This window comes from Dicentrarchus labrax, unplaced genomic scaffold (genome assembly GCF_905237075.1).
Source record: "Dicentrarchus labrax unplaced genomic scaffold, dlabrax2021, whole genome shotgun sequence".
Lineage (NCBI taxonomy): Eukaryota > Metazoa > Chordata > Actinopteri > Moronidae > Dicentrarchus > Dicentrarchus labrax.
The window spans coordinates 24,703,499-24,726,761 of record NW_026136715.1 but is presented as its reverse complement, the minus strand read 5'-3'; the positions used below and the strand labels follow the sequence as shown (position 1 = coordinate 24,726,761).

Sequence of the window (23,263 nt, the reverse complement as noted above, 5' to 3'; positions counted from 1 at the left end):
TATTCCTTAAAGAAATAGCTGTAATGTTTTTTTATGAGGCATTTATTTTAAAGATTTTTTTCAGCACATATGACAAATTTTCTAACATAAAAAATATTTTGTCAAAGCCTTTCTGGGTTGTTTTTTTCTCTAACAGCAGCTTTTTCAGCTCAGTTTTCTTCTCCCTCTAGGTGGCCATCCTCCTTTACGTTGCCGACCTCATCATCCGTGTGATGTGGAGACGGAGTCTGGACCCAGACAACTTCTCCATCCCTTACCTGACCGCCTTGGGGGACCTGCTAGGCACCGGCTTTCTGGCCCTCTGCTTCCGTTGCGTCTCACTGGTTCAGAGCCTGGGTCTCTGAATTTGTCCCCCTTTACCACTGAACTTTTAGCTGTCTTATCTGTCTTGTTGCACCAATTTTGTTACATTTACACAGAGATGCTTTTGATCGGACAATAAAGCATTTTCTGATGGTTATCACCGGGCCAGTTAATACTGAGGAATCTGTCTTTGTCACAAATTCAAACCTTTACAGTGATGAGACGCCACAGGTGACACCCATCCATCTGGGTAAAGGGTTTGCTGTCTGAACACGTCCAGTCAATCTAATTTAGTTTTAGTTCTCTGTCCTTCAGAGCGTCTACTACAGTATATTGAACTTTATTTGATCATTCCTCTTTATCTGTCTGTCTTTTAGATTTCCTGACTAAATATGAGTGGTGGCCCTGTGCTCACCTCGTCTGTCAGTTCATCTCTTTGGCTTCATCAGAGGAATATGTAGCAACTTTGCATCATAGCAGCAAGGCTGAGCATTTGGTCTGCTTGTGGACACTTTTGGACTTGTGGATAGAACAAACAGACTTGAATCGGTCCATGTTTTGGGTGGGCTATACTATGCATTGATGGAAGTTGACGTATGTAGTACACTAACTGGAATTTTGGAATCATGATGACTTATTTAGAATGAATGAGACAGGTTTCGTTTTCATGAGAAATCCGGTTACGTACCTGTAACACACCGGAATGTTTTATCATCACATGAAAAATCCTCAATCTTTTCATATCGTTTACTGCAAGTTCATTTTTGAGGTACTGTAACAGAAGCAAACAGACAGAAGGGGGTAATTGATAATTCCATGACCAAAGGACAAATGGCATGGCTGCACAGTGGAAGAAGACGATATCAGTGCATGTAATGGGAGTTTGTGTCATTCACGTGCAATGGAATCACCTCTGACCTGACAGTGTCACGGCGTAGAGAACGGTACAAAGCGGTTCCACCTTAAACACTGAAGTGGACACTGATCTGAAGGTGCAGATTCATCATTAGTTGGTATACTATGCCTGAAAATGGTAGATAACATGTTTGGTTGCTGTGTTTGTTGGAGAATTTTTTTGTGAAATGAGGTGAAGGGCCAAACAGAACTGACCACAGACCGTTTGACTGTAGGAGGGAGGGTATCCACCAGCAAGTTCTTGACAGCTACAAATTTGTATGTATCTAGAATCCCTCCTGTGATGGCACCTACTGACGTTCATACTTAAAATAGAAAGTTTGCCCTGAATAGTGGGAAAAAAAGCTACTAAAAGCTTAAAGGAACTATACAACATTTTGGGAAATACACTTATTCACGTTCTTGCTGAGAGGTAGATAACAAGATTAATACCACTGTTGTGTCTGTATGCTAAATATGAAGCTACTACTAGCAGTCGGCTAACTTAGCTTAGCATAAAACTGCTGGAAACTGCCAGCCCGGTTCCCTCCGAAGGAAACAAAATACGCCTACCAACACCTTTTAAGGCTCACTAATTAACACTTAGTAATTTTAACGCTTCTGTTTTTGTACGACTTAAACAAATTTGATTCAATTTGCCGTATTACAGTTGTGTTGTTTTTTTTATATGAATTAAACAAATGAGATATAACATGTTAATTAGTGAGCTGTGTTTGTAGGCAGATTCTGACAATGCCAGGCTAGCTGTTTATCCCTTTTTCCAGGGGCATGCTAAGCTCAGTTAGTCATGTACTGGCTTTAGCTTCATACTTAGCATACAAACATGGACATTGTTATCAATCATCTCATCCAACTCAACAAGAAAGCAAATAAGAACATTTTCCAAAATGGCTCCAACTTTTTCTTTGAGGTTTGTAATAGCATCTGCTCATGTACAAATCATGTGGTACCAAATGCGCTGAGCAAACATCTCTGACAGCTGTTCCTTTTCCAAGTTTCATAGCAAGTCACCAAAATACCAAACAGGTGAGAGAGGGACCTATGTGTATCCTGTAAAAATCCAGATCCATCACAAAAACAGATTGTCTCATATGCAGATGATGTACTACTTTTCGTTGCACATACAGTCGATATATATGAGCTAATTAATGTGGCACTTGCAAACAATAGAGTAATAATTATAAGCAGTGACACTGTTTTTTCAGATTCTGTATCATGCTAGAAATTGTTGCCCAGACACCTAAAAAATAATGTTCCAACGCACTGTGAAGCCCAGAAAATGTGTCCTCACCTCTCTATTTGTATAGCAGTCTCAATATTTAAAAAAGCATTTTGCAATATTTTATTTATTTTAAATTTTATGCTGCTACTCAATTTAAAAAAACAACAAAACAAACTGCAGTGAACTGTTGCAGAAAACCTCTATATTTGTTTTACCCATCGGCCCAGCTTTGTGTTACATCGGCTGTGTAGCTGCAGAGGATCTTGGGAATTCCCTCACTACTTGATACTGATAGTCCCTTTAATGGAGGTTCAAAAAGCCTTACTGTTTGTTGTCAGAACCATAAAACCTCATCATTACAGCAGTGAGTGCATGTACATGCATATGTTCATTTTACAGGCGTGTTCAGACAGAAAGTAAAGCAAATTTTCAGCTTACATAATTCGCACTAATTTGACCACTGGGCCGTTTGTTTTCTGACAGACTGAATCCAGAACTCCAGTTATATTTCCACCACTTACTTTCTTGCCTCTGTACGTTTTTAATGTCTTCACACCAATCTACGCCACTTTGGTCAAATTCGTGTGTAATTGCCCCATGTCTTAAATTTGCTTCTCATTCTGTCTAAACACACAGTAACACAGTATAAAAACACAGTTTAACATTTAAAGTCATGTTTAAGCGTAAATGAGCTTCGTCTCAAAGATTTATCCGATTTCTGAAAATAACACAGTACACAACACAAATGTGTGTGTAAATGCACTCATGAAGTCACAGAACATTTTTGCTGTTTGCTGTTACTAGTGTTTTTAGAGATAATCACTGAAATCTGAGGCATTTCTAAAAGCAGCCTGTCTTGTCAATAATCTTCTTGTCAAAGTATTTCAGTGTTAATAGTGCTTTGCTAAAAGCTTTTATTGTGACACTGTTACACAGTACTTTCTACACTAGAAGGTAATCAAATATGGAAATGTACTATTTGAATCACAGTTTATTTCTGAGCTTACTGTATGAGATCTATGTGTTTACTGTGATACTGTGAGAACTAGACCACAGCTAGTTGTACCAGCACATTAGTGTGTCTTAATCAGTAGGGCTGGACAATATATCATTGAATCTGTATCACATTTACATAGATAACGATTGTAATAACCTTTTTTTAATACACCATTACAATCATTTCCCTCACATCTGATGTTTGACCAAATTAATTACAGTCTGACCAGTTAAAGAGTCTACTGGACTAGACTTGTTGGTCAGTTATCTGTTTAGTTAGATGTCGTAGTTTGATCTAGCTACTCTTACAGGTCCAGTGTGTAACATTTAGGAGGATCTATTGGTAGAAATGGAATATAATATTCATAGGAATGTTTCACTGAAAATAAGAATCCTGTTTTCGTTACCTTAGAATGAGCTGTTGTTATCTACAGAGGGAGCGGGTCCTCTTCTACAGAGTCCGCCATGTTGAACCGCCATGTTTCTACAGTAGCCTAGAACAGACACTGGCTCTGCAGCCACTGTTGATTCTCTTACACACTTGGAAGGTGATATTCAATGGGTTGCAATCTGCAACTTCATCACTAGGTGCCACTAAATCTTACACACTGGACCTTTTAAAGTAGATATATGGAAGTCAGATACTTTATTTGAAGTTCTGATGATTAAATTCATGTTGGTAATAATGACAGTAATTAAAAAGAATAGTTAAGTGTTTTGGGAAATATGTTTATTCATCTAATTTCCAAAACTTGGAAAAGCCAGGCTAGCTGTTTCCTCCTTCAACAAATCTTTATGCTAAGCTAACTGCCTGCTGGCAGTAGCTTCACATTTAGCATACAGAATCAAGAGTGGTGTCAGTCTCTTATCTAAATCTTGGCAAGACAGTGAATAAGCGTATTTCCCAAAATGTCTAAATATTCCTTCGAAAAATGTGGTTTATCATCCAGCCCTATTTGGTATTAAGCAGTCCTTCCAGGATTTTGGTGGACTTTTTTGGGGGGTTGATTGTTGCAGCCTAAAATATCTGATTTCACGGCAGTTTTTCTTAAAAGATTACGATGCATGTTGCGATGTTTTTAAGTATTTTTTTGCAGTGGAATTGCAAGAAAGTGAAAATGTAAATTCTTTTTGTATAATTCATTAAAATTCGAAGGCAACTTGTTCTATTGAGAATAACATCACCAGTAATTTGGTGACGTATGGCTCGACGTTTTGCATGACGATGATGAAACTCGCCAGAAACTACGCTGATTGGTCAAATATGCAAAAAAGTTGCGGTGATTAGACAAAATTGCAAGATAGAATTTGCAATAACTGTTGCAGTCGAAACATCGCAACTTCCTGGAGGGACTTATAATGTAAAAGAGTGTGGTGGCAAAATACCCAATTGCAAACCTGCACTTTTGTTTTAAAAGTAGTCTAAAGTTGCCTTGAAAACAAAGTTAATGTCTACTGTGTCTTATCTAAAACCTCCCCATCTACAGCCATGTCAATGTCAAAACAATAGTAGCTTTATTTAAATGTTGCAGTCCTTTCTCTTTTGCTTTCTGTAGGCAAACCTTTGTACTGTACTTCAATGTTAACACTGCCACATTAAGACTTTAGGGGCTTTTAAATGCCTTTATTTTCTAATCTTGCTGTGTTCACTGTCACCTGAGCTTCCACACCTACATGTTATGTCTTGTCTTGTGTGTGCTCAAAAATGAAGTGTGGAATCTAAAAATGTGACAAATGTTTGGTGAGTGATTATGTAATTTTGTGGCTATGAACAGTTATATTTTAATAAAAATAAACAGTGTAATGACATCCGTGTTACTTTGACATCATCACCAAACTCAGCTAAAGACACAGCATGTATAGACTTTTATATTTCTTACTGAGTTGCCATCAAATGCACCAGCAATGCATTATGTAAAGGGTGGTACATTGCGATAAACAGCAGGTGGTGCTAATTCTCCAGTCGGGTGCCATTAAACCTGCACAAGAAGAAGACACACTAACGATGATGTAATTGAAAGAGTGGCAGTCAGGCATCAAACAGTGGAAAATAATGTAGAAATGTTTGATTCATGTATTAATTTGAGAAAGGTTACGGCCTCCTCATCATCACTCCACACAGATCTGAAGTTTTTGTCGGCTGCCTTTTTTTTTTTTTTTTTTTTACTTCAGTGGAGCGTTCTTAATTTCTTTTCACAGTTTGAGGTTTGACTGGCGCTCTTTTAATTCTTATTGCGCCCTCTTCTTCTGGTTCTCTGGACGGAGAATTGCCTCCACCTGTGTGCTTATCTCGATGAACGTTAAAAAAACTGTTCAATTCGCTCACAACTGGAAGTTTTTTTTCCAGATTATTTTTCAGCTGCAGGACTCAACTCCTGGGAAAGACTGTTTTTCTTCCAAGGATGTCTTGTTCATCCAGTACTGCAACCACTCATAAGCACTGTGCTGAGGAAAACAAGTTCATCTTTGTCCTGTCTAACTCTGTGGACAGCTTCCCGTACCATCACAGGGGGAAAAGCTGCCTTTGGGAGGATGTCTCAGAGTCTGACTAACTTTGTTTGTAACAAGAAACAAGAATATAACACACAGACTCAGTGCAGCTGTTAAGGGATTGTATTTGTTGAAACGTCAAAGTAACCAGCCAGTCAATCATCATCACCATCAGCAAGTGCACTTCACTTATCAAGTTATCACATTCACAGTTTTTTCTGGCAAAGGCAAACCAGTGCGTGACAGATTCTTGTAGATTGTGCTCTGTTCCCTATTTCACAATGACTCACAAAGTCACAGGTCTGACCAAAGTAACATTTCTACAGAAACGGCTGACTAGCTGTGTTTATACACAGCAGCGTCTGGTTGTTTAAAATGGATATACAGTCTGTTTTATCCCTTTGAAAGAACAAGCTACTTGTTATTCTCTATTTTCCAGGAGAAAAAAAAAAAGAAATGAAAAGGTAAAACATATATTTTGTGCAGCGTGTCATTGAGCCAGCAGGAAGAAAAAACATGAAGGGTGTGATTGGGTTTTGGCGAGTCACATCTTCTTGCAAGTGATGGCTTAAATCACACACTGCTACACAGGGGAGCATTAAAATGAAAATCCTCTAATCCATGGCTGTAATCATAGCCAAACAGAAAAATCAAATGTGGCATAAGCATGATGGCACACATTTTAAAGAGGAAGTCACTTATAAAGATACAGCTTTAACACATTACAGATACTCACACACAGATATTGCACTTCTCAGCATGAATACAGGCAAAAAAAACATAAAAGCAATGTTTCCAGAGTGGGCCAGCCTGGGCCCATTTTCTTACGCAATATTTTACAAAAGAAATCTGGAAGAAAAATAAATGACTAATTGCTAGTTCAGTGCCAGGATGTCTTGACAGGCACTAACACAATTGTGCACGCTTTTTAAGCTAAACTGGAACTAATGTCCAGACTGCGGGACATGAATGAAAATGATTACTTTTGTTGTTTTGAGGTGAATCCTTGTTATTGTTGAGGATAACTAGCTATGTCGGGTCCCTATTAATGCCAGCATTCAATGTTTTCAATTCATCCAGGCCAGATTGGTGTCCTGATAATCAGGGTAGCCCCAGGATGTTCTGAGTCAGAGCTTAACAGTGATGAGTAGACTGGAAACAGTCACTCGTTACAATTGGAAATGGTAGGAATTATTAGAAAGAGCATAGCTGAGTTGCTGTATGGCTGTTGTCTTCATTTTTAAACAATTTGACCTAATGAGGATCCGACTGGGTAAAAGGAGTTCCTCACAAAACAACAATAGGCCCACTGACAATATCAGTGTAGCCAAAAGGGTGTGAGGCTAGGGTGAGATTTTATGGTAAAACTTTATTTATGGGTCCATTATTCCCCAGTAAATCCCTAGCAGTTCTTCTGGAAAGATGTAATTTGTTACTGATCATAGAAAAAGCAGAAAGAAAATTCTGAAACTCTTTTTTTTTAGAGTTTAGAGTTTGGTTAGTTTAGTTCAAAAGCAGTAGGTGATTTCCAGGGGATTTAATCAATGTCATTTCTGTTCCTATTGATGTTTGCTCTGTTATGTACCCTGGGGGGTCTTTGCTGCTGCTCTCCTTGTCTCAAGCTTTCCATTGTATGCACATGGAAGGGGGTCCCAGAACATACTGCATTTGGAAATAAAGTCTGCTTTTGACAAAAGTGATCCTGACTGAACTACTTCCAAGAAATGATGGCGAACACCACCAATATAGCATTAACATTGTCAGACTTGTGATGGACAGTTTTTCTTCCCTGACGGTTACATTGCCCACAATGCAACTCAACCACCATCAGTTTGATCGGAGAGTCGTTGTGTTATGCTAGTAGCGGCTAATGTAACTGCACACCCCACAGATCTTTTTCCTTTTCAGTCTTGTCTCCCAACTGAGGCTGACTCAAGTGACATCACTTAAAGGCAATTGATCACACAGCTCCTTCTGGAGCCACAAAAGGATCTGTACAACTTTCTTCTCACAGTAGAACACCCAAAGACCCGTATATGGGCTACTATGTGTAAAATCGGTGGAGTTCCCCTTCAATTATTTTCACAGTACAGGCCATTAATAAATATTTTCCTACATTACCCTCCGTATTATTTACCGTAAATTCCATCCCATTTGCTGAACAAGGCCCTGCAGTGGAGATGACTGTAGGTGGATTAACCCTTCAGGTGCCTGCATTCACCCTAACAAGGAGAGCTCTGACCGGGGGCAGTGCTGGGCTGGGCCCAGCCCTGACCACAGCTATGTGGTTGTTTGTTCAGCCTACCTGCCCAGAGCTAAATGCAGACAGTGATAGAGGAGGGATGGCAACAAGCTTTCACTGGAATTAAGGAGTGACTGCAAGTTTGCCTGGGGGTTATTCTCAGATTTCAGATAGTGTCAACGAGTGCTGTGACAAGTCTGACAAGACAAGCCCAGGGAATCTTGTTTGAACTAGGGTTTGATCAGAGAAGAGGAAAAGAAAAAAAAGAGTAGGATAGGATGATTTCTAAATTGTCCGGAGCATTTCTATTTGGCATGAGTTTACGTGCAAAAGCCAAGACAGCAGGTAACTTTCCATGCAACAAAAATTCACTCTACAAAAGAGAAACCCTTCCCTTCTTCCATATAAAATTCATTTTCACCAATCATGAGCCCAAATTCTTGCTACCACATGATTTCCATAACAATAAATACTTTATGCGCTGACGTACATAAATAAAAGCCATCCAGTTATTGTTGTGCTGTAGGTGCTTTGAATGAATCTGCTGTGTTTGGCTTCACAGTCAGCACATTCACCTATCCATGCAAGAGGAGGACCTGCTCCTCTGAAGTGTGATTTTCATTTATTGCTCATTAGTTCTTAGAAAAATAAGCCATGATAAAAGCTTTAGTGTAGTGGGCACCGCAGGGAGGCTGGTATGGCATATTACACCCAGTTGACGACCACATGTAACAAAAACTAAAAGCCAAAGACAGATTTGCTCCATTTCTAGGTGAATGGCAATTAGGCGAATGAAAAATAAATACTTTTTTTAATTCTAACTGAACCTGAAGCCCAGATAGAAAGGACAGTTCATGTGTCACCTGCATTTTCAAACACATTCTGGGATCGTCCGCATTCTCTTCTGCTAAACGTCAAAACAATACCCACTTTTCACACTTTGGAAAGCAAATATGACAAATGCTTGTATCACGGCACAAACTGTCTGCCTTTCCTTCTTAGGAAGAAATTGGTTCCATTTGCAAAGTTCCATTCACTGAAACCAGAAAATCTAGTTTTTGTTGGAGAGTCATAGCGACAAGTCTGTGCTTGTGACGAACAACTCAGGCAGGGATGAAAATTGTACAACCAAAAAGTGCAAAATGATCCATCACTGACAAAAAGTCTTGACCGGGATGTGAAAGGTGTGACCTATTACAACAGGTCCATCCGCGGTACTGATTGTTAACCCTCTTCCTCTCCACCCCTCATCAAGTCCTGAGGTACTCTGGCGTGGAGTAGTTGAAGAGCATGAAGTCCATTCGATACAGGTTGAACAGTTTCTTCTGATAAAAAGGACTGATGTGCTTGAAGAAGCGTGCCGCCATGTTGCCATCAGTGCTGGTCCTCTTGCCAGACGTTGGAAATTGGAGTTTTCCCTCCACTCCAGCCAACCTGAGCACAGCCTGAGCATCTGGCACCAGAGTCTCGTACTTCCCCACTACATCGTAGTGGATCAGGCAGGGGTGGCAGAGGGAGTGTACCCGCTCCCAGTGCTCGTTAAACGGTCCCTCCCGTTGGGTCCGAGGGTCCACGAGGTACTGGACAAACTCATGGAAAGAAACGTCGTTCCCCATCTCCAGCGCTTCAGGTTCCGGGTCGGGCCGGTGCCGGCGGATGATCTTGGTTCCGTAGCGCTTGTGGAAAGCAGTGTTGTAGCTACGGGTGAACTTGTTCCGGTAGGCCGACACCAGGCGCTCGAAGGGCTCCCGCACAAAGATAAATTTGAGGTAGCTGCGAAGGCGTTTATTGATCTCGGGGACAGAAAACTCGGAAAGCGTGCGGAGGTTACCTGCCACGTGGGCCTCGTTCGCTGGGATGGCAAGGGGGTCGGTGTAGCGGCCGTCACTGGTGAGGACCATAAGGACACGCTTCCAATTGGTGCAGGCTACCTAGAAGTGATAGGAAAAGAGGAGGAAATTATTTCAAGCCCCAAAATCCATTCATACATCTTTTATAACTGAAACAAACTCTCAGCAATCTGAACTAAAAGATTTTATTACTTATATAGCAAAATATTTTGTAGTCTGGAACGGAGGTTTTCAAACTCTGACACTGTGACAACTATCACTGGATTACTTTGATACTCCAAACGTGATAATTCTCAGGCAAGTTCTGCAGTTATAAACAGTGATTTCTGAGCGGATTTATAGAAGTTTATTTGCAATGAACATCAGAGATACTATGTGCATCATGTCTACGTATTCAGACCCCCCACCCACCTCACAGTTTGAAAACCTTCAGATGCACTACTTGATCTCATGGTAACCAACCTTGGGTACATAGCAGTAAATAAGGCTGTGTTTATCATCCACAATGAGGTGCTTGAGATCCTCAGGCGAAAGCACCTGCCGCTTCCTCGTGTGGCTCAGACATGCCTGCTCCAACAGCTCCCTGCGGCCTTGGAGGGACCTCTGAGCTGACAACAGCTCCAGCTGCTTGTAGGGATGTGATCAGGACGATGCAGGGGACCAATCAAAAAGGGCCAGAATGGGTGATTGGGCAAGGGAGAAGCAGAAATAGAAAAACTTTTTAAAAATTGTTGCAGGCAAGTTGTGTGTCCAGAACAAATGCTACAACCAGTGCCATTGAAAAAGAATGAAACAATAGTTTAGAGACAAATTAAGGTGGTGGTAAACTGTGCAGCCCTAATTTTCTCCCAATGACTCAGCAAACCTAACTTTATGGAATTGTTACACTAAATCCCTGGAATACCCATTCAATCCTGCCACCTTGATGCACGAGGTTTGGTATCTGTGCTGCCTTGATATGTCTGCTTCTAGCGTTATGAGTGGAAATTGTGAGAAGGCTTTGTGTGTTCTTTATTCCATTGTCATAAAATGACTCTGGCTCCAATCTGAACTCAGAAATGCCTTTGAATCACTTCCCAAAATCATATCCAATCAACCTTAAACTGTATGTGACAATAAGCATCATAAGATATTCAGTGTTCAGGTACTATACTTTTTTCCCCTCCAATGTCAGTAATGTTTCTGTGGCTCACATCTGCAAAAACCTCAAACCTGGACAACTAAATTGTGGTACAAAGGCAGCTGCCTCTAGACTTTAATATCTGTCTTTTTTAAGGCGTAAGAAGCAAATGTAAAATGTAATGTCAGCCTTGCACAAATTGATGTTTTATGTGTGTTCTCACCTGGTCCCCATTGTAGAGGGTCTGCAGTGGACTTCTCCTGCTTTTCCCTGGACTGCTGCCAGTCTTCACACCAAGTTCTACAATTAGAAAAATACATCAAAAATCCAAGTGATTACAGCTGATGCAGCAAAAAACACAATTTAAAGGACCTGCGTGTAGGATGTAGTGGCATCTAGGGGTGAATTAGCAGACTGTAAGTAACTGGCATCTGTATTTGTCGACCTGGGAATGAGAACGGGCTGTAAAGTGTGTAGGAGAAACTACGGAGGCCAGGAAACTTACAAAAAATGTGAAAGACCCAATTTAGAGCCAATGTTTGGTTTGTCTGTTCTGGGCTACTGTAGAAACATGGCGGTTCAACATGGCAGACTCCACAGTGAACTGCAGTGTCTAGTTAAAAACAGCTCATTCTAAGGTAACAAAAACACAACAATTCCAATATTCAGGTGATCATACACTAATGAAAACATACCTATGAATATTATATTCCATTTCTGCAAATAGATCCTCCTAAATGTTACACACTGGACAGAAGAGTTCTGCTTCTCTTATCTGTGCATCGTTCCAGTGCATCTCTCATTTTTTCACAGGATTTAGGTGAAAAAGTAACACCACAGTAAATCTGTTCAATGTCGTGTGTTTCATGTCAACAAAAGAATCTGGTGAACTTTCACTGCGGGTGCTTTGTTGACTCTGTCACCACTGATTGAAGTCTTTATGTTTTCATAAGCCTATATGTGGGTCACAAATGAGAAACACTATTTTACAGTGTCTCATGTGTTTGCACAGAGGTTTAAATTACACTATAAAGATGTCCATACAGCGTTATGGGGAAGGTCAGTCAGAGCCAACTTTCCAAACCTCATCTGGTTCTGCCTTTGTCATGACGTTATCCCTCTTTTAAAAAAAATCCTCCCTCCTTTCATTTACAGATTCCATAAGAACAGTGTGTTCCTTCCAAACTCTCTGTAACTCTTACATAACTTACACCTCTACTTTTACAGTCTCTTGTTGTCTCTAGCTGCAACTTTTTTTCTTCTTCTTTCTTCTTTTCATTTGATTTTTACACTTTAGGAAATGAGTTATCTATGCACATCAAATTAACTGAACGACACACTACAAAACGGTACAAAACCGTGTTTGAGACCACACACTACCAGTTTACAAACAATATGAAACCAAACAACGATAAACAAGTAGCAACGATGGGCTGCGGGTTAGAACAATGCTTGGCCTCATAACATATTATAATGATGGACCTGCTGGTTTGAAGAAGTTAAAACTTCTATCTGGATGGAGACCTTGTTATCGTCTCTCCTCCCTCCTCCAGCCTCTATAAACACATCTGTCTTCCCCTTCCATCCCCCACTCCCATCCCCCTCCTCTCCACCTCCCACCCAAACCCGATGGCAGTGTTTGGGTCTGCAGCTAATGGAACTGAGTGAGAAAGGTGATTTGTTTTGCACATGTGGCTAAACAATGCCTCGGGTTGCTTTACGTCTTATGCAAAGCTGGAAGTTGGAATGTGTGTCATGTTTGTTAGCATGGGGGAATGTACTTGAAAGAGGGTCTATGGAATGATGAGGAAACGACATACCATCATATGGAAAGCATATCAGTTAGCAGTAAAAAAAAAAAAAAAATGAATGGTTGTGCTTAGCTAGTGTGGAATCCAGAAGGAGACAGAGCCTTATTCTCTCCCACTGTTTCTCTTCTTTCTGCTGAGTTTGCATTACTCGCAGTTCAGAACTGTTTTCAAATGGCACCCAAATTTAATAAATCTCTGTGTCAGCTTTGGACCACAGTCTCATGAAATCATACGGTTTACAAACCATTGTTCAAGAATTAAATCAAACTTCAAATCATAACCGCTTCCTGCCATTTTGAGGAATCAGAGAACAGAAAAAGAGAACAATTGCAGTACTGGTGATTGAGCATTTACTATAAGAGGAACTGTGAGATTGTGACAGCATGATGCAGTGTCCCTCCTCTCTGCCTCAGCTCACATGAACCATCAAAATCCTCAACTTCCTCTGGGACAATCTGTGCCACATCATCTGAACACGCACAGATAGAGATCTAAGTCTTGCTGGACTGTGTTGAAAGCTTTACTGGATACATATAAAATCCACATCTTAGGCCATGTACGGATATAAGGCATATAATGATGTATACATCTATGATAAAAATGTTTTGTACAGCACTCTGAGAATCACAGCCACAGAGCATTCCTGTTGGAATAGGATGTAGTGGGATGAACTGAAGTTTTTGGAGGTGTCACAGCCACAGCACACTGCATCCCAGAGGTTTGAAACTGAATGCATAGTAATGAGACAACTGAAGTTGCAGCTAGGACTGAATATAATGGATGAAGTGTCCTAAGCTCTCAGTCAACAGCACTGCAGTTCACATCTTAAGGAGCTAAGCCTTCAGCAAACTCAGGACACTTCCTCGGAAGCAGGAAAGTAGGTCAAAAGACACTTGTGGAGGTTCTACTCGTATTAATGGTTTAATATCTGTTTTACATAAACACATGACAGAGAGGAAGTGTTTCAGCTACAGTGATATCTCCAGGCTGTTTGACAGACAGTGTGGTTCAGGCCCTTTAATAAGTCAAACATTCTGTTTGTATGTGCCCTAAAAAGTGGGGTAAAAGTAACTTGGTAACAGCTTGCTAACAGCTCAAAACTGATCTAAGCTATGTCACAACATCCCCACATCGTCAGCAACACCAACATCAGAAAGTAGCTGATGCTAACACAATGTTTGTCGCTGCCATTCTACTGCCTCATTTTCTGCTGTCATATACCCATTCTGACAACAGTGGCAAGGTTATCATACCATATATATATCTCATACAACCCTACTACGAATCAGCACTATAATACTGAAACAAGAGTGGCACAGCACCGGTATGTATCAGCCAGTGAAATTGGAGCATCTTCAAATCATAATAAGAAGTGGAATAGGTCAGAAATTCTGTGGACTGGTATATGACAGTGGAACGTGAGTGATGTAAGGGATAATGCCCGATGAGGTGTCCATTATCAGGAATGAATGAACGGCGCGGAGGACAGCCTTCCCACAGACTGACACTTGATTTGTAAATCTGTTACTCTATACATTACACTATAAAATCATTCTAATGATCCTTTCTGTATAAGGACAGATAAGGTTTTTTTAATCCTTTCTAGTGCATCAAAGCTTTTATCTGCACTCATGCGGTAAATGTGTTTTCTCTGTCAAATGGAAACGTGCATTTCAGAGGCTTCTGTCTCGTGTGTTCTATCACATACACCAGAAAACCACCGCTTCCTCTCAAATCCAGGAAGTGATACAATACTGACAGTTGAAGAGGAGCTTGTTACACACACAAACAGGCCCGTGTTGAACCTGGGTCGGTCTGGTTGGTATGGCGTGTGAAGCCGTGCTGATGTTATATTCCCAGACAAACAAGGTTCCATTAAGCCCTCGTACTGGTCTGGATCATTATAAACAGACAGCACTATCGTATGTCTGATCAGTTAACAAAGAGATAGTGACAAAGTATGTTAAGAAGTATATAGTACAATGCTTTCACTGTGTGTGTGTGTGTGTGTGTGTGTGTGTGTGTGTGTGTGTGTGTGTGGGCCCAATACATCAAAACCTTATTATTATAAAATTATCTTTTCTCAATAAGAATGTCTGCCCTCCTCAGCTGGCAGATACCTCTCCCCCTCTGTGATCATTATAAATAACACAGAGGATTCTGTGGCATCAATAATGTAAATATTTACTATTTTAGAGGTAAGATTACACTTAATTGCACTTGAAATAAAGGCCTGTCTTTATGAGGGCCACGTAATGGAAGTTTCCATTATTTGAAAGAAAACCACAACGTAATTTGCTTTGATGGAGGTATATAAAAAGGTCTGTTTCAAGGGAGGACTGAAAGTGACTGAAAGGGAAAATAGGATGTCTCCGATGAAAACAACTGAAGGCCGGAGGAGACAATGGGGTTATCAGGATTAACAGGCTGCCAGACTTTGTGTGTTTGTTTTGAGCGCAGCTTGATTCAGAGCGTGTCACAGCGTCCACGTGCTAAGCGCTGCAGATGGTGCTAATTAGACCAACAAGATGAGGTGACTTTACGATCAGCCACATCCTTTGTAGTGGGGAAGGAAGTTCCTTGTAATCTTACTCTTACCCTCATTATGTTTGTGACAGCACAGGTCTCGCAAATCAAAAATGGAACAGATCTCTGGATTCAGTTACTACAACAACCATGTTGTTTCTCATTCAAGAAGTTGCACCTAAAAAAAGAGTTGAGGCTGACCCTCTATCTGCAACCCCTCTAATTCTCTGTGAACATTACAAGGCCTCAGTTTGATGGCGTACGAGTTCACTCAGGTTAGACATGAGGGCAGAGAGGCGCCCCTTAATTGGTGCGGCCCCAACAAGTTTGGATTATTATTCACCACTGAAAACAGCAGGGATGTTAGGGCCAGGATGAGAAGCTAAAGTCACTACACTAACATAATGCTTGTAGACTTTATACTAGGGTTGGGCAACACATTTTATCACAATATTTTTTTTTCTGTCAGCCAATATCACTATATCGCAAAACCTATTTCTGTTGAGCTCAGAGTTTCCCTTAAGCTTTAAAATTCCCTAATCTCACAAGCAAAAAAGTGAAAAGGTCTTGTATGAGTTGCAAGACAGGAAATCAATTTAAAGAAACAAATTATACAGTAAATAAAAATCTTGTCTCAGCGTTGTCAGAATAAATCCAGTATAAATGTTTACAGCCTGGGAGCGTGTATCTTGGGTCAGATACATTCAGCAGCTTCATTTTCAGCCTATCTGTCTACATTATGTTCGATGTGTCTATTAACCAAGGAAAAGCACACAGTGATGTTACACTTAGTTAGACAGTTAGACAGCCTTGCCACTCGTTCCAGGGAATGTGAGGCCATCACCTTAGTTAGTGCTGTTCCCCATCTGTTGCCACAGGTTTTCAACATACTAAATACACACCATCCTGTTTCGTGTCAGACTTTAAGCAACTTAGCCCCTTTTTTCAGATTGTCTCATCCACCCAGTGGCCAAACTGACTTTTCAGTAGCCAGGGTAAAGCCACACCACCGAGGTCGTTACATTTACAGTTGCTGTGGATACTGAGCTTTTACTTTGTGTGCACACGCAACTGAGTTTTCTCAGAAGTAGTGTTTGTTTCTACCATCTAAGTATCCGGACTTTTGATAACCAAAACAACAGCATAAGGAGTGTTCAGCTAACTCAACCATCCCCACTGTGCCTCTGGGGAATGACCGGTATGAAATAGCTGTATTTCTGTGATGTGATTGGTTGTTACTATGCTGTCAAGCAATGTAATGTGTTTTGAATGTTTTTTTGTATTATTATCAGCGTATACATCCTTTATAACACCAAGCCCTACTTGCTAGCTAACTAACAAACTCCTTCATACCTGAAACCACGGAGAAGTACGGCAACACATCACTGAAGCACAGAAACCACAACATCATTTTCAACTACTTCAGACACAAAACCTCCAGCTCTTGTCTTTGCATATGAATCCACTTTGCTTTAATGCTTCCTCTTTTTGAAAGTCCTTACCGTTAGCGGTTTTAAAAAGACGGAAGCCAGATGGATTAAGGATTTACAAGATAAAGCATGTTAGGGATATTAACAAATAGACTTTTTGATACAGCCCGCAGAGCGAGGCAGAACAAATAGCCAGCAGTTGTAGCATGTGGTGTACAGCGCTCTCTACAGAGCCGCCAGCAATGTGGGGGACCTCTAAGGCATCACAACATTCTTTGTTTGTTTCCCAGCAGCCGCACCGATGCCAGGGTCAGATGATAAGTGGCAGCGTGCATGCATGCGCATAAAGTAGCACTGGTGTGTTCAATTACAGGATTACATTGTGTATGTGTATGAATGGATGTGTATGAGGGGTGAACAAGCGTGTTTGTGGGTAAATACGTGTTCAGTCACAAAGATTACAGTGTGTTTACAGTATGTTTAGGTAAAACAATGACAATGTGAATTGTGCACAGACTGTGTGTGTGGGGCAGACACATCAGAGCAGGCCTTGAAGTTGCCTGTTTAGAAGTGTGAGTTGTGAATCCATCGCTGTCAGAGGAACCAGCAGAGTGGATTCTGCTTTTGTCAACTATAGTGTAGAGCATCTGTGATATCTAGCAAAAACAATCTTCAAACACCTGTCATCCATCTGTGGCAGTTGTTTTTTTAAATTCAGCTCAGATTTGATCAGAATGTGTGACAACCGTTGTGACAGAACACTCCAGACCTGAAACAGTGGCACAGCGTAAAGGAGAACCACCGCTTTTTAAAATGTGTTGTTCAGGTGCCCGTGGGCATTTCAGCTTGATCAGACAATTCACTTTTGTCCTCCATAGCTGGGAAAGAGAGAGAAGAGTTATTCCTAGCCTCTAGTATGTGAAGCCATGTACAACTGCCTCGCAAATGAAGTGGAAAAGTTGGAGGGTGAATGTAGAGCAAACTGCACCATAAACAGAGAATATGTTCATGGTTCAGAAATGATGATTCTACCAAAAGTAAACCTCAAGACACAAGCCCTGGTTCTGCTTGAGGACAACATGTGTCAGTTCAGTTAGGTTTCCATGCCATGATGCAAACAGAACATGACATACAGCCATTTTAAGTACAACCATATGTGGGTTGATTTAAGAATGACTTGTTGTACTTGTTAAATTCAGTGGCATTATCGCTCATGTTCTTATCAAAATTTGAAATTTGAAAACAAGTTTGTTTGTGTTGCTCAGGGTGATGATAGAAAATGGCTTCCTGTGTCAAACAGCACGGCTGAAGACTTGTCAAGTTAGCACTGTTAGCACAAGTGTGGACTTCACTTGTCTTGTAAATGCTCAAAAGTTTGCTCCACCTCAGCACACACTGTGCACCACCCTTCCACGCCGAGCTACGGTACTTGGCATAGTAACACAAACGACGTACACAATGACACTGTGGCCCAGCACTGCTGAGTCAATGCAACCACATGAAAAAGAATCTGAGAGGAAAGAGAAACTGGGTGTTCATCTCTATTTTTGCTCAAATTATGATGTATCTAATAAGAGACGCTGACTGGAAATAGCACATCTCAGGGAAATTTCCTGTGTGTCACAAATGTTTTTACACTGGCTTGGGGAAATCAAACAATTAAGTAGCCATAGTAACATGTGTCTGCTGATGTGCACATTGTATTTTATCGTTGAAACATTTTTTTAAACGCACGTTGGCCAACATCACTAATACAACCTGAATCTTCTCTTCATGCTTCAATCCAAAAGGGCTGCCACTAACGGTTATTTATAGTATATAAGTAGGTAGGGTAGTTTATAGGCCCAAAGTGATGTCTTCAAATGATGGTCGTAAATCCTTATCTAATCTATCATAGAGGACTATTAAATACTCCCATTTGAGAAATCTGAAACAGTGAATGTTTGGCACTTTTACCTAAAAAACAAAACAATTAAATGATAATTGATAAATGACGTTTATGAAAATTGTTGATTTTTTTCTGTCAATCGACTGATAAATTAAACTAAAATGGACTAATGGTTCCAGCTCTATAATCCAATATGGCTGCTGCTATTGCAGGTTTTTTGAGGTAGTTAATGTGTAAATTATACTTTTTTTATCTGACACCATGCTATATCATATCATATATCATCCAGCATCTTGAACACCTCTGATCTCATTTTAACAACAATTCTAACCAGGGGAAGTACTCTATCTCACCAACATGCAGTGTTTAAAATTACACTATCTCAACCACAAAGGAACAGCAACTGAATAACAAAATAAAGTGACATATTCCAATCGAACTCACAATAGTACACTAGATAGCGCTCATATTTCTTTCCTGAGTGCCAAACCCAGGGTGTTGGCATAGGAAGGCAGACAATGGAAGCACAACAATAATACACACTGGGCTTCCTGTACGGTATTCAACAGTAGCTTAATTGGGAGAAGTGGTTATGTAAGATAACTGGACTGAAAACACAAGAGTATTTAAAATGACATCTAGAATGCCTGTGTTCAGCTCACAACTACAGGACATTCTTCATACTATATGGTTTTGCAGCTATAGCAAGTGTTATTCTCCCTTTTTATGTAGGGGGAGCTTGGCAGAACCTGGTGTTAAATGAGGGTTTTATTGAAGGCAATGAAATGAGCAAAAAAGCAGAGAAAAGAGGAAAAATAGTCTAGAGATATAGTGGACGAAAACTTGTAAGCTTGTACAAAAAATGAGGCTTCACAGGTAAGTGTGTATTTAATTCTCCCACCCCATGCAGGACACCATCACTACACTGAGCAGCTCCTTCAGCAACAGACACCTTCACCCCAAATGTGTGAAGGACAGATATCGTAGGTCCTTCCTTCCTGCTGCTGTCAGACTGTTTAACAACCAGCACATTTCCCCATTGTGGGACAAATAAAGGAATATCTATCTATCTATCTATCTATCTATCTATCTATCTATCTATCTAATTATTCCTATATTCATAACACTGGGACAGATACTGTAGTGCCAGCCACAGAGTTAAGCTCATTACCGTCAGCACTGTTTTCTTCAACTTAATCTCAACCAAGCGCCCACCTCGCCACCAACAATCAGGCCACATTACTGGAAGAAAACTCACATTTCTCATCGTCGATATTAAGGTGGGTGTGTGAACATCAAACCTCCAACACCTCAAGAAAGAGAAACATGTGCACCGTGCTAAATCACACAGATCCAAACTATTCAAATATCTCATTTTGAGCATTATGTCCAAAAACCAATCCAACCAATATAACTATGCCATCTACTGACCAATTGAAGTGACCCCCTCTGAGGTGCTACAGTCAGTGTATCATTTCCAGTTGCCAGTGCTTCTTTGTTGCTGTTAGTGTATGTTTGCTGCTCTAGCTCAACCCAGTTAAAATCTGTTATATTCCTCATGTAATTACCCGCTATACATTTAAATGTACACTAGTTCTGCTCAAGCATTCATAGCTCTCCTTTTAACGACTTTACTAATCCTACAGTTGTGTACACGTTTATCTCGCCCCCATTAGCTGATATAGTTCCTTCTATGATTTGAATAATTTCCAAATGGGGCTTTTTAGATTGTTCAGAGTGCAAATAGTGCTCTCCAAGTTGGGTACTCTCTGCTATCATTACCACAACATTTCATTTTCAATCGATGTGACTCCTGTCCGTCAGATTTAGAATATTTCTTGACAGCCGTAATGAACACGTTATGAAAACACATTTCAAAAACTATTGGCGTTTCGCACCATGACATTCTCACTCAGTGTGAGGCGTGACACCACATTTTGATATTTTCCCCGGGCCTACGAAAGGTGTGACAGCCTGCAGGTTGTCTACAACATCAGTGGTAAATGGGGGGTGTTGTTGTCAGGTCTCAAAAATTCAAAGTCCCTCTTAAGAGTCATCCTGGGGCTCTGAATGTCTGTTTTGACAGAAAGTGATCTGGGTGGCAAGCATGAAAAATGTAATATCTCATGAAACACTGGCAAGAACGTTTGAAATGTATTTAAAAATACAAAAACCTTTTTTTTTTTTAATATTTGATTGCATATTTGAATAAAAGTAATAAAAAATACATACTGTGACAGATTAGATCTAGTTCAGGACTACTGGCTGGTTCCCTCTCTCCTGTTTCACTTCACTGTACTCCAGACCAGGAGTGAGAAATGAAAAGGAATAGAAATGACCAAGATAATACAGAACTAAACAAATAATTAGGTGTCAGTTTTCAAAACGTCTCTGACTAGATATACAGTAATTAAGGACGCCCTGTGCCTTGTTGACATCCTGTGAATTAGTCCTCTCTAGTGTGGCTCCAACATGCTTTGTATGTGGTCTGCTGGTGGGGCTGTAAAGCAGACAAGTCTAAACAGATCAGGCAGTATATAGGGTACATACACTGCTGCTGGTGGAGGGGGGGTCAGTGGGAGTGCAAAAGTGTGCTGCTTGTAGGTTTGACTACATGTGGTTTGTGTGTTTGCCACTGACAGCCCTGCATATATTCTATGTGTGGTGGTCTATAAAAGGTGATTTATACCAGAGGTTTTGAACTGTTCCATCATGGGGCGCGTGCTTCATTCAAGACAAATATGGGTGTAATGATGCTTTTTAATGTTTTACCATTTCTTAATCATCATCTTTTGTGACAACTGCAGATGAGTGTCTCACCAAAGCTGTGAAACTTCACCCAAAGAAAGCACGCTATGCAGAGTTGATCTCACTACTTATCCATTTCAACAAAAACCCACATTGAGGAGCTCCTGTTGCACTGAAATATCACCAAAAACTCGGCCCTGGCTTCTCCTCTCTGCACCATTCCCTCCCTCTCTTTTTAGTAAACCCGTGAAAAACACCTCTTTTTTGATCAAGTGCTCTTCCACCCTCTTAGCTGTGCCCAAATGCCATTTTGCTTCGGCAAGTCTGGTGAGCACAAAACAATCATCTCTACCTCTTTCTTCTCTGACTGAGCTCCGACTCCTCTCCCTGAGAGTCTGCAGTCCCCTGGGGGCCGATCTGTCTTTCAATGTCCAGAACAGGCTCAGCCCAGGAAACAAAGGGAGAGGAGAGGAGAGGTAAGAAGAGTAGAGGAGGGTTAAAGCCGAGGAATGCAGGGGGTCTCTCGGAGGGGGGCTTCCAAAACATCAAACTGTTCACAGTGAGCTTATTCATACTCGATTTCATTCACATTTCATTCTGCCTGACATCTGTTATACACATGCACACTAACACACAGGTGTGGCAGTGTAGTTAATTGTGTCAAAATTACACTTTTTCGATACATAAATATCATGTGCCATTTTTCACTGCATTTTTCACCATTCGTGAAAAAGTCAATTAAACACCCAACAAGTGTAGTGAACGCATGCTGCAGACAGTTTAGTTTTACTTTCTCTATGGCCACTTCACTGTCTGTCTAACTTCAGGCAGTAATGCTTCAATACAAACCGTTATCTAACCAATATTTCGGTTAGCGTCGTTATTTTTTGTATCACAGAGTATGAGTGGGGTCTTACCTGGCTTGGTGATGCTCTGGAAGTAAAGCACGAGAACGAAGAGCGAGCCGAGGCACATAGCCAGAAAGAGGCGTCCTTCTCTGGGCATCCTCATCCTGAAGCCCGGCTCTGCTGGCGGAGCCCCCGACCCCTCGACGCTGCCTGGACACGGTTCATACAAGACCACCCGCGGGAGGATGCGAGACTCTCCGAAGAATTAGAAGCCTATTTATTAATTGCGGGTAAAACACCCAACAGCCCATCCAGGAATAACGTTATTATAACGCTACTGATAGACACATTCATTTGAACGTGAGTGGGACATAAATCCAAAACCGCCCGCTCGTTTTTTTTTTTAGATAACTTTAAATCAATAGTGATGACAAATTAAGCAAGGTCACCTTAAATGAAGCATTAAATAACGTTACGTTCATATGACAAGCCCTAAAGCGATATGAAGAGTCATGAACAAACTAGTTTGCTTCTCCTCAACTCTGGTTGTTACTCGGACCAATGGTGTCTAGAGTTTGCCGAAGCTACACAAACTTCTCCTCCGCCAAACATGGACGGTGCACCATGCCATGACGTCACACACACCCTCTCTCGCGCCCACCCTTGTGCTGCCTTCAGGTAGTGCTGGAAGTATTAAACCTACACTCAGAAAGTCGGATTTTCCATGTGATGTATGCTCAGCTGTCAGGTGTTATGCAGAGAGATATAATACAATAAAGATGTGTCGTCACTCTGTGGTAAAAAAAAAAAAAATACAGTTAACATTCAGCCTAAAGGTTGCCGGTTGAACCACCGGCTTACGAGGAGCAGTTTA

At 40.8% G+C, this 23,263-nt stretch overlaps 2 protein-coding genes across 6 annotated transcripts in view; one reads left to right on the top strand and one right to left on the bottom strand.

Moving 5' to 3' along the window:
* LOC127377740 (solute carrier family 41 member 3) overlaps positions 1-5,245 on the top strand; it is a 31,746-nt gene extending 26,501 nt beyond the window's left edge. For all 4 annotated transcript variants that reach the window (XM_051425891.1, XM_051425889.1, XM_051425890.1 and 1 more), the window contains one exon: positions 171-5,245. In XM_051425891.1, coding sequence (XP_051281851.1) covers positions 171-344 — 174 coding nt within the window. In that variant the 3' untranslated portion in view covers positions 345-5,245. The remainder of the gene's footprint in view (positions 1-170) is intronic.
* Positions 5,246-6,034: 789 nt separating this feature from the next.
* LOC127377741 (carbohydrate sulfotransferase 11) lies at positions 6,035-23,001 on the bottom strand. Of its 2 annotated transcripts, none has more exons than XM_051425894.1 (4): positions 22,459-23,001; positions 11,362-11,438; positions 10,481-10,642; positions 6,035-10,099 (listed from the first exon to the last, which is right to left on the bottom strand). In XM_051425894.1, the coding sequence occupies exons 1-4, from the start codon at positions 22,550-22,552 to the stop codon at positions 9,419-9,421; spliced, it is 1,014 nt and encodes a 337-aa protein (XP_051281854.1). In that variant the 5' UTR covers positions 22,553-23,001; the 3' UTR covers positions 6,035-9,418. The 2 variants fall into 2 exon arrangements, with proteins under 2 accessions (XP_051281854.1, XP_051281853.1); XM_051425893.1 differs by having other exon boundaries at positions 10,481-10,645; positions 22,459-22,999.
* Between the last annotated feature and the right edge of the window lie 262 nt (positions 23,002-23,263).

Bases quoted from the DNA above. Each gene is read 5' to 3' on its own strand.
- LOC127377741 (XM_051425893.1), bottom strand. From the start codon at position 22,552: ATGAGGATGCCCAGAGAAGGACGCCTCTTTCTGGCTATGTGCCTCGGC. The intron at 10,646-11,361 runs GTGAGAACACAC...CATCCCTACAAG, and splicing joins CCCTCTACAATGGGGACCAG to CAGCTGGAGCTGTTGTCAGC. The intron at 10,100-10,480 runs GTTGGTTACCAT...TATCACTTCTAG, and splicing joins TTTACTGCTATGTACCCAAG to GTAGCCTGCACCAATTGGAA.